This window comes from Anarhichas minor, unplaced genomic scaffold, assembly GCF_050575085.1.
Source record: "Anarhichas minor isolate MPS153535 unplaced genomic scaffold, ASM5057508v1 ptg000010l, whole genome shotgun sequence".
Lineage (NCBI taxonomy): Eukaryota > Metazoa > Chordata > Actinopteri > Perciformes > Anarhichadidae > Anarhichas > Anarhichas minor.
Window position 1 is genome coordinate 2,957,233 of NW_027466456.1, and position 16,812 is coordinate 2,974,044.

At 46.8% G+C, this 16,812-nt stretch overlaps 1 protein-coding gene across 1 annotated transcript in view; it reads right to left on the reverse strand.

The window, feature by feature from the left end:
* Positions 1–16,812, reverse strand: part of ncanb (neurocan b) — an 87,548-nt gene that overhangs the window by 57,142 nt on the left and 13,594 nt on the right. Inside the window, exon 7 of the mRNA XM_076087292.1 lies at positions 11,779–12,957. Coding sequence (XP_075943407.1) covers positions 11,779–12,957 — 1,179 coding nt within the window. The remainder of the gene's footprint in view (positions 1–11,778; positions 12,958–16,812) is intronic.

Genomic DNA, 16,812 nt, shown 5'->3' on the forward strand with positions numbered 1-16,812 from the left:
GGACGACCGACAACTTGGACACTTTGCCGTATCCGGGCTTGAACCCAGCTTGACCACTTGAGAGGCTGCAGACGTCTGCATCCTTTGGGAGTGCGAGAGGGAAGGGTTAGCGGACGGAGCAGGTGCGGCGGTGTGATTACTGTACCGAGCCGGGGCAGAGCGGCCTCTGACAAACCAGGATTGATGAGCACTGCAGGAGGAGGGAGCAGCTATTTCTGTCCGTCTGACCACATGCGGAGCCCCGTGTCTGGCTGCACCTTTGTGTACGTGAGTGTGTGTGTGAAAACAACACTGGATGTCGACCGCAGTCCAAAAAACTCCACATGTAATCCACTTTATACCTTGGAACTGGAAAAATAAAGCACACCTTGTTCTAAGGAATGGATCGAACTCATGGCAAATACGGCCTCATAAGAGTTACTGTGAGCCGAACTGAAAGACTCTGAGTCAAGATTCACTTCAGTGTGAGGTAGCTTCCTCAGATTTATCAGGGGAGGGGGATCATTGGATTGTAATATGTAATAGAAAGCCTTAATGTGTGAAACTTATCCTCATACAATGGTTCGTATGCTATCTTACGAAAAGATTACTCCTCATTTTTCATGCGTTCTCCTGTGAAAGTCCAGCAACACGTGTCAATTTACGCTCTTTATATGCATGCATATCAAATATTTATAGTGATCAACTTAGTTAGGTTTAGGCAACAAAACAACTTAGTTAGGTTTGGGAAAAGATAATGAGTTACTTAGTCAGGTTTAGGTTAGGCTTAAGCAACAAAACTACTTGGTTAGGTTTAGGAAAATGTAGTGAAATGCTTAGCTTGGTTTAGGCAACTAAACCACCTAGTTAGGTTTAGGAAAAGGTCGTGGTTTGGGTAAAAATAACTACGGAAGTGGCGTTACTTAAGTTCTGAAGTTACGTGACAAATAAATGACTTCACGTTTCACACGCAGTACGAAGAGCGTTCTCCTGGTTGAAAAAACGATGTTTGTTTGACACGTCAACCTCCCACCTGCCCTGTGTGGGTTTTTGCGGTCTTTGTACTTCCTGGTTAGTTATTACGTGGATACCTATGAATTTCAGCGGATTATTTTTCATAGGTATATCTAACATACAGCGTTGTACATCATGTGAGGCGCCGTGAGGCGTGAGCTCTCATGCTGCGCTGTTGCGTGAGTTTTGGTTCCTGTTTGCTCTCTGTGTTTGTGTTCGCCGTTACCTGCAGACTGTTTAGTGCTGTGATGCTGCAGGAGGTTGTTGAAGGAAAAATAAAGCTCTTAATGAAACGTGTAACCCCCCCGACAGCGAGGCATTAATTATTACTGAGCACGCTGAAAGCTGCAATCAACACTGGATTACTCAAATGACTAAGACTACCGTGCCAACATATTAAACTGTTCCAAGTTATCATTTATTTACATCGTGCTATGATCAATGTACAGTCACGTCTGCAGGGTGGAAACCAATCCGTGTATCATTTGTTCTTTCCATATTCAGCTGGGAATCCAACATAGGAAAGGAAAAGAACTGAGTTTGATATTTAGTGTGTCTGATTGTTGTGGAGTTACTGACTTCTTTGTGTTGTACTTTAATGAAATGAATAGATAAACCTGACACAATAGTCATCGCTGTAACACAAATCGGACACATTATCAGTCCCAAAATCTATATCAAATTCAGTCCGTGGACTCTTGTTTTTTAGTTCTTATTTACTACTCAAGCATAATATCGAAAGTACCGAAAACAAGCAGATTTGGATTCAGAAATGAATAATGAAATAATGAATTGTTAATTGTCTCGTTTTGGATTCCCTATTGAACATGAAAAGAACGAATGGTAGACAGATTTAAATCAACCCTAAAGGTAGACATGACACAAAAAAAGAGAGGTTGAGAAAAGAAGTCCAATTACACTTATAAGTCAGAATATACTTCCACGTTAAAATTATACGAAAATGCAAAAGTATCAAATTCACAGAGAGTTTCTGATTCTATTTCGATAGAGTCCTCTCCATTTTCAGTTCCACCTCTTTTTAACTGCATGGAATGTTTTCCTCCTCTCTGCACACACACACACACACACACACACACACACACACACACACACACACACACACACACACACACACACACACACACACACACACACACACACACACACACACACACACACACACACACACACACACACACACACACACACACACACACACACACACACACGCGAGCAATTAGCTACAGTGCCAGAAGCCTGAGACAGCAGAAAGCGCTCTCAGTGAGCGCCTCGTGAACCGAGCGTCACACTGAATCAGCCCGGAGAGGGCCGGCGAGGAGTAACACGACCGGCAATTCAATACAAGGCGGGACGGCGAGCCTGACGTAGAAATTGAGGGTCTTTTGTTACGAGAGCGGCACTTGTGGCGTCTCCATTCGTCCTAAATAAATTGCATTATCTGGGCTGTCAGAGTGGAAAGAAAATAATCCATCTTGGCTTATCATCACAAACACATTCTATCCACCTTGGATCCCCCCCCCGCTCGCTTCTCTTCAATGTGTCTGTGCTCTCATTTTCAGGGCTTTGTGAAATGAGAATATTGAATCAACCGCATTCCCCCTTTTCTAAAATTATCCAATAATATTCTACACGCACACGAGACCGAAGCTGTCAGCGATGGACCATGAATTATTCATGTTGAGACTGCGTGATTACTGAACAGAGCATGTTTTGTTACACGTCAAGTGATGCCACAGTGCTGTGAACATGCTCATGTGCTTGATTGGTATCTCTTTAGATGAAGTGAGGGATGTACACACATGTGAGGGCTGAGTTCCTGCTTCATGTACAATTAGACAAGTGGTGCAAGAAGCACGAAGACGATGTATGGAGAGACAGTGAGAGGCGAGGTGAAACAAATACAAGTAGTGCAAGCGGAGGTGTTGGTATATTCTGGTCAACATTAGGTCTGCGTGTCCGACACGTTCTCACTCCTAACTCGTTAAATACTGATGTTTGGTCAGTGGCTTCGCTTCAAACTCTGAAGCTAAATTCAGGTTTGGAACGGCATGTCAAGTTTCCGCTCGTTAAATGCATAGTGTCTTTCCAAAATAACTCTGACTGTGTGACTGTTTCGGTTAAATCTCACAGGGGTGGTTCAGGGCTCTAGCAGTACCTGCACAGAGTAGTTAGTGTGGGTTATTGCGTCCTTATCAGACATTCAATACCCGACAAATGTAAATTCAAAGTACAAAGGGCACATCGTGTGCCTTTGGCAACACATGTGTGGTGCTGTGTGCAAACATCACTATTTCCTTATTTGGAAAAGCTGCTTTGCACTCTTCTCTCCATTTGGTGAGTCACTCTCATCGCGTCCCACTGTGATTGGCACAGCTGCTTAGAAAGTGATGAGGCCAATCATGTGACTTGCTGAGGAGACAATGATTAATCACCAAAACCTCCTGTTGGCATTCTACCGCAGACATAAACAACAACAACAACAGGAATGCTTGGACACACCTTCACTGACGCTGCACACACGACGTAACGTGTTGTGCAGTTTGCTGCGAATATGCAATCGCAAAAGAGCCCAAAGTCAAAAAGGAGAAGCAGGAAACACACACACACACACACACAGATGGGGGATCTCATACTCCCTCGCCTGCATGTTCGTAGTCCACTGTGGTTACTATCAAGAAGTTGTTCTGACAGCAGAGCAGCACTGTTTGCAAAAGCAAGCTGTGGGCAGGAGGCTCTGCCTGGAGACCTGCTTAAAACTCAACAAAGAAGAACTACTTCACATGACCTCACAGCGACCCTGCCAGCAGAAACTCTGACAAGACGCTTGCTTCTCAAAATTCCTCCAAGCCTCCATTGCAACTTGCAAACACACCATCAGCAGACTCTGTAATTTACACCTTCATATCCACCACTCCCTGAAGACACCTTCCTCCCCTGGAGCCTGTTAAAGGGATAGTTTGGATGTTTTGAAGCGGGCTTGTATGAGGTACTTATTCATAGTCAGTGTGTTACTAACAATAGACGACGGTCGGCACCCCACCAGTCTGGAGAAACAGACAGGAGTTACTGCACAGAAGCACAGCAATGTACTGCTGTGGACGGGGATGTCAGCAACACGTATTGTAGCCAACAAATATCCTCAAATAGATTTATAGTTTAGGTGTAAGCTTTTAGAATATTTCAGCCAGTTTCATTTGCCATGAGACAGCTTTACAGTCGATATATGTTCCCATCAGGGATCTGAAACAGTTACTACCTCAATACCTCTTGTCTGTTTCACCAAACTTGGTGCGAGCCGACCGTCACCTACTGCAGGCAACACTGGTAAGAACCTCACACAACCCCACTTTTAAAACATCCAAACGCTCCCCTTAATTATTTCCCTGCCTATGAATCCCCCCCCCCCCCCGCTGGGACGGATCTGTGGGTGTGTCTGACATGCCCTACATGAGGAGACCCTGCAACCCTTCCACCCCGCTGTGGGCTGGGCTGGCTGCCGCATGATGCGTTGTGACTGACGCCGGCAGCCAAACACACCCCTCCCTGGCTGCCACCGCGAGTGTGGAGAGGGAGTGAAGTCAGTCAGGCAATCTGGCAGCTCGAAAAACTCCAGCTGGGTGCACTCTTCCTCTCTGTCGCCAGTCCTCCGTAGCTAGAAAAATACCTCAATTTGAAATCATGCATTTCGATGTTAACCTTGGCTTTCTCCGACGCCGTGTGCTCGCATGTGAGACCGGCTGAGTCTGCCTGCAAATGGGGAATGAGAACGCAAAAGGAGCATCTCAGGGACGCCGCTGTTCAAATCCTGTTGGGCGTGCTACAAGCATCATAGAGCCCCCATTTCTGCTGAGCAGCTTCACATCACAATACATCTAAATTCAGATCCCTCTTGTTTTTGAGGTAATAAAAGCAGAGTGCTTCACCGTGCTGCTAGTCTGTCTTCCTTCTTTGACCTCTGAGAGGACAGACCTGTTAGATACAGATAGAGAAGTGAAACATCCTCTCAGTGAGAGGAAGCAGGTTCCTGACATCTAATCTGATAGCGCCTGAATGCTCCATTGTAACGGTTACCCACATAACCACCGCCGGGTGAGTCTCATCCCGCTCTGCACAGCCACACAATGACTCCACACAGAGAGGATCGTATTCCTTCTGACAGCGCCCTGCCAAGCTCTCCGTCTCCATCCATCCCTCCCATCATTTCCCATTTGGTGGCACACAGAGCTGATGTTGTTCCTTTCTTTATTAAACTCTACGCACCCGCAGGGGCCCTGAGGGGCCTGCCAATAAAAACTCAAGATAGGGATTCATCGTGGAAGAAGAACTCTTCTCAGTGAATCCCTGTCTGTGTTTTTAATGGGCTGACATGTGGCTCTGCAGAGGTCTTCTCTTATCGGGTTTACAGATGCGGCGAAATGAAAATGACTCCAATAAAATCAGAGGAGATGGCGACGCCCCCGAATGCTCCAACAAGCGATTGATGGTTTCATCTGCTGCGCGGCTGTTTGTTTTACTTTTATCTCCTCATCGGGTTTGTTCGGTCACCCCGTTTGGCTGTTATGGGAATAGCACCGATTATTGTAAACCCTTCCAATCCAAATATGCAAAGTTATGGAAAGTCGAACGTTAAAAAACCGAGACCACAAATTCTCTCGGAACATTGCTTCGTGCATACGTGAGCGTAATGCGCCGCACTAACCAAACAAATACGTGATTAAAGAACATGTGTTGTGTACTACCGAAGTTAACGTAGCGCATTTGGTCGGCCACCCGACTGATCTTTAGAGGGCTGTGATGTGAGAGAATATTCATAAAAAAACACCAACAAAACTGGTTTTGCAGCTCTGCCACCAGTACGAGTCAAGAGATCCAGTCATTCATCCGCCATAATGGGAGCTGTGGGTCATGTGAGCTAGAAAATAAAATACAGCTGCCTGTGATGGGGCTGCTAGAGTCTGAATAATCACCAGGTTTTGTTGTGGCAGCACAGATAATAAAGCATGTTTATGACGCCATAAAAAAGGCCCGTTTAAGACAGCTTCCCTGTTCTTTTTTTCAGGCTCACAGCAAAAGAATTAAACCCAAAATGTTGTTGGTGCATGAGCTTTACAAACATAGCTGTTTGTTTCATTGATTTTTTACATTTATAAATCAACACTTTCTACTCCCCAACATTCACCAGTATTTTTGCCTGCTGCACATAAAAACCCCTCTCTGAATTATTTAGTCACTGTTTCCGTTTAACGGTTGGAGAACCGACAGCACTTTGCGAAACGGCAAATATTTGCCTTTCATATCGCAGCTTGCTGTGATGTTCAACAACTTTTCCAGGCACAGCACTTGACTCGGTCCACGGAGAGACTCCAGAGCTGCCGCGCTCACACACACACACACACACACACACACACAGATGTGTTGACAACACTTCTTGAATGCTGAAAAGCTTACGTGAGAACAAATTAAACAAGTCAGATTCGACATGATGTACGACCTCGCAGCGCACGTTTTGACTGATGACTTCTACGCGCTCCCTCCCTCCTCCATATTCACTTTAAATCCCCTCACTCTTCTTTACACTTCTGTCCTTATCGACTGTTGTTCCCTCGGTGCTTAGTCGACATCATATCACTTTTGTTACCTGTCACTTTCAAAAACAATCTCAGCGTCAGAGGGGTTGTCTTTGTTGCGTTCCCGGTTAGTTTAGCTTCTAGCTTCTAGCCGAGCCCAGTTAGTTAGTTAGCCTCTCGTCATCCGCAGGTAAAGAAGCCACGCTTTTGTAGAGAGACGTGTCAGTAAATTGGACCAGCTTGTCTCTGCTGAAGTTACTTTAGATGTTACAGGCACCCGAATTGAAAGCAGGCATGTTAGTGATAGTGAAAGTTCTGTGGCGGGGGAAGGCTTTTGTAGCAGTGAATAAAGACCTACACGTAGTGTAGCAGCGGGTGGGGGTGGGGGGGGGGGGGGCTAAGCGAAGGGTCAATTAGGGTCCTGTTATATTTAGTGAGTCACAGACGTTCCAGTGAGCCAGCATGTACTTTACCAGGGCACTGGCCCAGCTAAATGGAACGGGGCCATAATTAATGTTATTAATTACAGCTGTGTTTACCTGTCAAAATGGCTGCTCTTAAAGGAACCCATCCATATTTGATGGCAGCCCCTGTTGCCCCAGGGTTACACAACACACTCTAGTTATAGGGAACTCCATTACCCACAGTATGAGATGAGCATCACCAGCCACAGTACACTGTTCACCCCCCGGCCACAGCTTCTGGTCCAGAGGGTGATCTGAAGGGGCTGGTGTTGCGTGGGGAGAATCAGGGAACACAACACTACTAGCTTTAGCAACATCGTCATCCATGATGGCACCGATGACGTGAAGATTAAGCCGTCTGAGGTCGCAGAGGAAAGCTGTCTAGGACATCTGATGCTGCCAGTGAGCTGAGCGAGAGATGAGGCACTGATTACTTTCCTCTGCTCTCGTTTTATGTAATAAAGGGTTTGCTTTTTATAACTGGCCTTCTATCTTGAGCAGCGCTGAACCTGCACATCAAAACTGATTAATCGATTATCAAAATAGTTGGCGATTAATTCATTTTTAGTCACTGCATTATCAACAGTCGTACCACAGAAAGGCTCAGTTTGACGCCTCACCACGGTGCACTTAAGCTCATTTCCAACACTTGGTTAACAGGATACAAAGAGCCCGCGCTCAGTCAGCACAGAGTGCTGTGTAAACGCTGTGTAACGCCGTTTCATCCCACACCACGACGGAGCCCAGTGTCCCTCAAGGCTGTTCTTTAACAAATCCCATTCATTTAATATGCAGCAGCCAATAGCGGAGGATTAGCTTCAGCAGGAGGGTCGATTTGGAAAAATGCAGGAATTACACCATGAAAAGAAAGAAGAAGAGGAACTTGGAGACGAGAAGCAGATAGCAGGACGACAGATTAGGCGGCGGATGGATTTAAGGGAGGCGACACTTTCTTTTTTTTTAAACGGCAGCGACGAGGATCCTGCTGAGGATGAGGATCTCACGGGGGAAAGATTCGGTTAGACGACAATTGACTGCCCAGTGTCGTACCACACCGGAGTTCAAGAGGCTATCGAAACATTATGCCAGCGAGAGTCATAACAGTGACCGGAGGAGTAATAAAAGACATAAAGTCAGGGAGACGGGGAAGTGGGGGAGAGCGAGAGTAAAAAGAGAGAGAGAGAAAGATAGAGGGGAAAAAAGGTGGGAGAAAAATCGATAGACTTCTATATGCAGCAGTGAGAATGTGGCCTCTCGCTCCAGACGGCCGAGCCAAGGACTCCAACAGCCAGCAGACAGACTGAACATCCATCCACACACACAAACTGATAATGTGCCACCGCAGCCTGTCCCCGTCTCCATTCATCTCCGTCTTTCCTCCTCCGTCCACACACACACACACACACACACACACACTTCAACCTACTGTCTCCTCTCCTCCAAATGTAACAGTCTAATTTGGTTGAGGGCTGGCTGCCGTGTTATTGATGTCTCCAGAGGTCTGATCCATCTCAGGGCCCGGGACAAGGCTTTATTCAAGAAGGGGGGGGGGGGGGGGGGGGGGGGTAACTCAGAGGCATCCTGTTCTCTGTTTGGCAGAGAATCAAACTGCAGTTGGTAATTTAAAGGCTGGACAGACAGCTCACGTTACCGTGTCGGCCCACGTTGCTTCGTCACACCGCTCTGAGACACATTTCCACGCCTGTTTGGGATTCTCTGGACTAAGAAGCCACTTCTGTAACTTTTCTTGTGGTGTTACAAACTTTCAGAAAGACTGACTTTAGGATTATACAATATGGAAATGAAGATATGAGTTATTAAAAAAGGAATAAAAGGAGACTTGTTTACTTTCTCACAGTGAAAGGATTAAGACATATTCAGAGTGTGTGTGTGTTGGTGGATTATCGAGGTTTACTCCTGAGCGAGCTTGGCATGCTGGTGCTTCTTCACATACATTTAGTCTTTATGCGCGTATGTCCACCCATCTGTGTGGGTTTAGCTGGAGGCCAGAGCGAGGGGGAATCGGGAAGCTGGATGTGTTGTGTTTTCTTAACCAGTGTCTTATCACTGTGCTATATGGCCAAATAGCACACAGAGGGGCTGGAACTGGCCTGATAACCAACAACAGATGAGGATTGGAAGAAATGTAAAGAAAGAAAGAAATAAGGAAAGGAAGAGGAGCGAAGGGAGCAGCGGACTCTCTGGACGCCTGTGGGAATGTGTTAGTGTAGCTTCTGATCATTGATTAAAGAGGTTTATGTACTCCCACCTACAGCAGAGGAGAGGACACACTCACCCCCCCTCTCTCTCTCTCCCCCCATTCCTCTTTCCCAGAGCTGTCCATCCACCTGCCCTTCCCCTCCTCTGTCTCTCTCTCGCTCTGCTATAATGGGCCGACAACCATTGCTGTAATTTTCTCTGTACTATAACTGACAACTACAGAAGGTCAGTGGGAGGGAGGGGTCTCCTGCTTCTAATCACTCAACCAGAGCAGGTCCGTCCAAATGTCACCACAGCAGAAATACCGATACAGACGACCAGTGTACTAATAAACATACTACCATTCAATCTCCCTACAGCTGAGATTACAGAAACAAAAATCTTGCTTTTCTGGCTAAAATCTGAATTATATGTTCACGTCATTAATTGATAGGGTCATGGTCATGTTTAACCCAGTTGTCATTATATTTGTATTTTCATAATTACGTTCAATCACGCTTGAAGAAACGTGAGGCAATCGTTTAGGTTTAGTTTAGGCAGCTAAACTACTGGGATAAAATGAGTTAAGAGATCAAGGTATGTTTAAAAAACGTAATGTAACAACGTGACGGAACAACTGCCCTTTGCGGACTTTCTAATGTAACGTAACAGTTTAAAGTAACAAATTAACGTGACAGCACAACATAACAACCGTAATGTAACAACTGTAACAATGTAACTAGATATCAAACGCCATGAGCAGACTTTCTTACGTAACTTGACAAACGTAGCAACTTTCCCTAACAATCGTACTGATGTTTATTTTTAGCTTCACACAGGACAGAAACAACGGTCTCCTGGTTTGTTGGACCCATTCACAACACCTTCCTTTACTGGACTTTGTCGCTTGTGTAACTCGTTATTGTACCACGCAACTTTCAATAACGCTCACTTGATATTCTACTTCACTTTATTGGCTTTGACCGAATGCAAAAACGTTGACATTTAACATAATTTAATCCTACACTGCCAACGTTTGTTTTTCCCAGGCGACCGGCCTGTCGTGCTCCGCATTAAACATTCAACACAGCAGTTTCAGATTTGCCGCTGACTTTTCAACTGCAAGCTCAGTTTTACAGCAATATTCTCTTTCTGCTGTTGGAAGAAGTCCCCCACTTCATAATCTCCCGTAAATTAGAACACATCACTTGACCAGAGATGGTTCCCCTGGGACAGACACACACTGCTCAGACAATGGTCAGTGGGAAAGTGTTCGTAAATGACCCAACAATGGAGGCAATCAGGTGGAGAATCTCCCCCGGAGAAGATCTTTGACGGAAGTCAAGTTGATGTAATTTCTATGGACAGAATAGAGAGGTGTGAACATGAGGTGCGTGTATTCATTATAAGTGGCATAAAAAGCCTCATGTAAATGCAGCCAATGGATCCCTACCAGTTCTGACCTCTACATGCGATGACTTGTGAAGAAAAGTTTGAGAAACAAACTTTCCTGAGCAGGACGACTAATGATCCAAGTCAGGGTTTTGAAAATGTATTCTCAAAACCCTGAAACTCCCAAACACACTGCTGAGGATGAATGAGTGGCATTAGTGTGGCAGCGACACGCGATAAATAATGCATTCATTCCAGACAGACACATCAAACATAAGCAAACACATTTTGGTTGATTGCAAATTCAGACGAGGGCGAGAAGAATATAGCGTTGTTGTCGCTGTTGTGTTTCTTCTACTCTGTGGTTTTCTGCCACAGTACCAGGTCCATTAACTATCAAGAGAAATCAATGCGAGTGAGCTGAGGCGAACAGCGCGGACAATGCTATTATTGTGAAGTTTGGGGAGAGAGTGCGAGAGCAGAAAGTTGAGCCGAGAGAGAGAGAGAGAGAGAGAGAGAGAGAGAGAGAGAGAGAGAGAGAGAGAGAGAGAGAGAGAGAGAAGTCATGGACAAACTTGAAAAGGAGAAAGGAGAAGCGACCGCAGTCAATTACAAGTCCCATCTTGTAGTTTGTGTCTGCATTGATTTGTTTGGGGACCAGGGTCTCGGCCTCTCGCCAGTTCACCTAATTGCACTCGCTCTGACCCGCTAATTACTTCACTAAGACCTAGTCGGCCTCACCTCGGTGCGCTGCCTCGCTGTCGGGAGCTGTCTCTCTAAACCAACGCGGGAGAGCAGAGAACAGGCCCGGATTAAGAATGCATGATGCGTGTCAGAGCAGCAGAGGGAAGGGGGAGATGTAGAACGAAACAACAAGAGACAGGCACAGTGAGGACGTGGGGGTGTGTGTACTTCAGGTGGTCTGCGGAGGCTGTGAACTCGGGTGGAGGGCGTACAGCAGCGTTAACATACCGCTGGTAATGTACCGCACGCCAACCTCAAGACAGCGACGACGCGAGTGATGTTCCCCGCTGAGCTGAGCTGCATACATAATTAAATAAATCGCTACCAACTAGAGAATCGGTCACGATCGTGAAGATAATGTTGACAGTGAAGTTCGTTCATCGGGGGAGCTCACATACCTGATGGGATGAGCCCGAAGGCCCAGTTGGGTACGAGGATCCCGAAAGGGTCTTTGCTGTCTTTCGACGCCGGAGCTTTGTGTTCCTCCGACTTCGGGCTCGCGCTTTTGAAAGGAGTCCACCGGCTTCCAACCACGAAGGAGTCAGACACCGCGGACCTGGATTCCATTTCTGTGGCGCCGACGTTGGAGCCCGACGAGAAGGTGGTCATCCGGATGGCACCCGCGGTGGTTTGAGATCCGTCGCCGGGTGCTGGAGTAGCTGAGAGGTCGGGCGTTGTTTTCTCCCGCTCTTCCTGAAGCCATGAAATGGAAATAGACGACTCCTCGGTGGTGGCGCTCCCTGAGGAGTTTTCCGTGGCGGTTGTTGTGGTGGTAGGATCCGTCCTCTGAGCGTCTCTGGTCGTCAGAAGCTCCACTGTGGTCACTTCGGAGGTTGTCAGCATCTCTGTGAGGGCTCCGGGTGTGGAGGTGGCCGCCTCATTTCTGCTGGTACCTTTGCTGTGCTTCGTAAAAGGAGAAGTGAAACCTGAATTTGAGCTGCTTTCTCCTCTCCGTGAGGAAGCCGAGGAGAGGTCGTCAGTGGGCCTGCGGACGTAGAGGATCCCTCCCCTGGCTTCCTCTGCTGTGTCGGGCTCCTGGGAGCCCCGAGGTGGGGTGGTGGGCTGTTGCACCAGCTGCCACCGGGACAGAGTGGTGAGGTCTCCCACAGTCACGAGCTCAGTCTGGCTTTGGCCGAGTGAAGACTTAGTTTCAGGACTGCTTTTGGCTTTCAATGCAAACCCGCCAGGAAAGCTGCTCCCGTCACTGCTCCCCTCCATCTCCTTCTCCTCCCCCGATGCAGCTCTGGCAGCCGATGGAGGGTTAGCATCCTCCCCTTCCTGGTCCTTCCCCTGGCCTGAATAGTTTTCCGGGTTGTCTTGTCGAAGGGAAGTGGGCAGGGTCATCACCTCGAGCGGCCCCGCTTTGGCTTCCATGGGCCCCCAAGTGGGACGTTTGCCCACGTAGGGCACATTCCCAGGGGGGCCTAGTTTAGAGCCACGCATGGATTTGATGGCCCACCAAAAGTGGCTGCTGGGGGCGGGAGCCAAAGCCGGGCCTCGTCTGGGACCCTGAGGACCGGATACGTTGATATGTTCGCCGGGTGGGGATGTCTCGTTGGGACCCGAAGCAGCGAATCCTAACGGGAACAAAGAGACAGAACAGACTAATTAATACCATTCCATTATGGGGGCGGAGAGGACGGGGGTGGATTTAATTTTATGCATGTGGAATTAGCAATTAAAACTAAAGCCTGCATGGCTTACATGAGCCCCCTGTAACCGTTACAGGGAGCTCAGTGTGCCAGGATCAGCGGTGCGAGCACTGCCCGGTCATGTGTGGACCACGTCACCACGTTTTTATTGCATATTTTCTTCTTTTCCGTGTCCACAGTACAAACTATTTCTATTTGGGATAGTGAAGTAAACAGACTCATGTCTGTGTAGAAAGTGTGTAGAAACTTAAAGTGGGAATAGACAACTTCTCAACTCCAAGTTCCAAGCGGGATTATATTTGGCACAGCAGGCGCAAAGACAACAGCTCGCCGTTGTCCTGAAAGAATACTAGTGGCAACAAATTTAGCAATTTATTCAAACAAACAGGGAAAAAGAAAGAAATATATTCCGTTATATTATACTGTTCATTCTGTGTGTTCGTTGCACTGGATCTCTCCCTCTCCCCTCCTCTCCCTCACTGCAACCGACACAAATACTAAGCTTTATGCAAATGAATGCGCAAGGACTTCGACGTTATGCAAATGAGCGCATGACTTTTGGAGATGGTGCTAGCGCTGCGTTTCGTTTTTAAATGGAGACTCAATTCCCGGGAGGTCGTACCTGGTGGCAGACAGAACTGCACAGTGAAAGAGAGGCGTATAGGGTGACCATTCTATAGCATATCCAACATCTCATATCACTTCTGTTTTCACCATCAAATAATCCCATTAAGAACCAATTATACCAACTAAACTCAATTGGTCCTGAACCCCAACAATACAACTTTCTTGCAGATACCTCATCACATGTGAAACTTTTTATTTTTGTCCCAAAGCTCTCTTGCTGCACAACAACCTCCAAAAATCTGTTGCATTTTTTATTCATTCCGGTGAATAATTAATTTTGACATTGTTTTACATGCAGAAACTGTCACATTCATAAATCGGATCATATATTCATTTTTAAATTCAACTTTCTCTTCTCAAAAGGAGCTATAGCGACCTTCTATGTATTACAACTTCAAATATCCCAACAGCCCTTTTTATACTAAGTGTCTAACACACTCCAATATGTGCTTTTTGAAGTGTGCTGAAGATGTAAATATGCAAATACAGTATAAAGACCTTTAAATGTAACGGGGAGTTAGGTTCCATTTCTCTTCTATCCCTCCGTGTTTTTGGGCTGTAGACTTTTTGATGAAATAAAAGTAGCAGTTAACTGTAATTCACTGTAAGTTGGATGTGTTGGGCTTCTTTCCTCACCAGTGGAGCTCATCAGTGCGGCTACCAAAGCTGCTGGAGTTTTTAGACAAAGATGGGAGCCGACCCTCGTAGGAAGCCCACAAACACCAGAAGGATGGAAGGATGTATTCAAAGTAATTTCACACTTCTCTTCTCTGTCCCCGTTTTCTTATTCCCTGTGGATTCTTTTCCCCCAAACACACTTTCCTGCGGCGAGAGAAGCCATGTGGAAAAACGCAGGAGCTGCTGCAACGCGATGACTAAATGACTTTCACCACGACAAGCTCCCATCTCGACCTGTTTATTTAGATGAAGTGGCCCACTGTACCTTATCAGCTTACGGCCTTACACCAGACACTGTCTCTACACCTTCAATAATTCATTCTGTCTGCATGTGTGACTCACGGCTGGTGTGTGTGTGTGTGTGTGTGTGTGTGTGTGTGTGTGTGTGTGTGTGTGTGTGTGTGTGTGTGTGTGTGTTTTGGGCTGCAGTGCAGTCGTGTCACTGAGAGGCCTCAGCTAGTGTCGCTACCATCATCATCGCTCAGCTCGGTTTGGCCGTCTTCAGTACCGTGTCTGCAAAGCACAGCAATGCTGCAGGAGGGGGAGGGGGGGGGGGGGGGGGGACGCGACCCAGCACAACAAATTACCACGAGAGGGTAGAACATACACAAATATGTCCATGCATGAAATATTAAACTGTGTTAATTATTCAGAGGGTCCGCTGTTGCCTTATGCCCAAGCGAGGTTTATGAGCCCGAGGTTCATCTCCATAAGAACCATGTAGACCGGCGTAATTGTCGTATTAATAACCCAAATAGCTAATTACATACTTTCACTACACACTCCGAGGAAAGTGAGAATAATTAAACACATTAATCTGGTGTGATCATCTACGTAATGACCCATGTAATAAATAAAATGAGACAATTAGGCGTGGGTTTGGATGACTTGAGCGCGGTTTAAGTCCAGCCCACTGACACCGCGGATCTGTCGGTGGGAAAGCTCCACGCAGAAAACGTGGCAAAACAAAGTTACAGTAAAGCGACGGTAATTGTGTGCTTCCACTGTGAGTGGTTCTGCTGCCTTGACTCCACTTTACTGGAGTAAACAGGCTGAGAGAATCCCCCGGGTCAGGCGGACATGATATTAAATTGTGAGAGTGGAGGCTGACAATGAGAGAGAGGCGCAGAGCGAGAGCTGGCACCGATGCCACCTCATCTGCAGATATGGCATCTAATAAATAAAATGAAATAATCAAAAAAGACTGAGGAGAAGTTATTGCATGGCCATGTGAATCATGTCGGGAGCATCTACATTGAGCACACGATCTTCTATCACATAAGGTCCGGTCGGGTCTTGCATGTCGAGCTTATTCAAATCCCACCTCCGTTTATTGGAGGCCGATCGCTCCACCAGGAGCTTAATATCATTCAATAAAAAGACTCAAAATATTGTGATCATTCAAGTCATCGCTCTACATTCAGAGGACTTTTTTCCAAATTTTTAAGTTAATTTGATTCAATATTTAAATTGAGATGTTTCTTGGATGTGTGCCCCCCCCCCCCCCCCCTCAATCAAAGAGGCAACGTGGCATCATCAGTTACTGAGGAGCGTTGAGATCCAAGGGAAGGCCTGCAGCGAGCAATAACAGAGTAAACTCAGCTCACTGATGCTAGTTTAAGAAGAGACGTCAGCTGGGCAGCTTTCCATCACGGCAACATTAAAAGACAGAAAAACCACTCATCCTCGCCACCCCATTTCCCCCCCCCTCCTTTTCCTACCCCTTTCCTCGCGTCGCTCGTCCTCGCCGCGGTGATCATTACTGCCTATGCCTTCAGAGAGCCAGGGCTTAATTGGCAGAGACGTAGACGGAGGTGAGAGCGGACGGCGGCGCGGCCCAACCTCCGCGTTAATTGGATGAGGTGGTGAATAATGCATGCGGAGTAAAGCTTGGATTTTCATTAATACCCTGGTGGTTGGCATCGGATTCCAGGTAGCACAGCAGTGAGTATTTTAATGGATAAAGTCGGCATCCGGTAGGTGAGAGAAGCCCATCACCTTTATTGAATCATCCTTCTGGATGTCTGCGGGAGACTCTTAAGTCTTTCATTGTACCCCCCCCCCCCCTCCCCTTAAGCTGCTGCCAAGGATGTGTTATTTGTGGTGGCCATTAAAAACAGAGCTGCATTCTTCCACCCAAGGCTGTGGTACACTTTCTTCTTCCGCTCCTATCCGGTAAATTTGATCTACTTTTGGCCGATGATCAGTTTGTGAGCTGGAGTTTGGCTTTACCTCGCCCCGGTGGTTATCGGTCCAGCAACCTTACAGTCGGGAGCCGTTCCTCTAATCTGTAGTGTATCTTTATCGTCGTAGTTACGATCGAGAGGAAGTGATCTGGCATTTGGTGCCAGGGTGCTTTCAAGAAGACATGAGCGGTGGCCTCGTGATCTTTTCTACCCCACACACACACACACACACACGCACACACATACACACACACACACACACACACTAACACTGGACTCGTGCATTCTC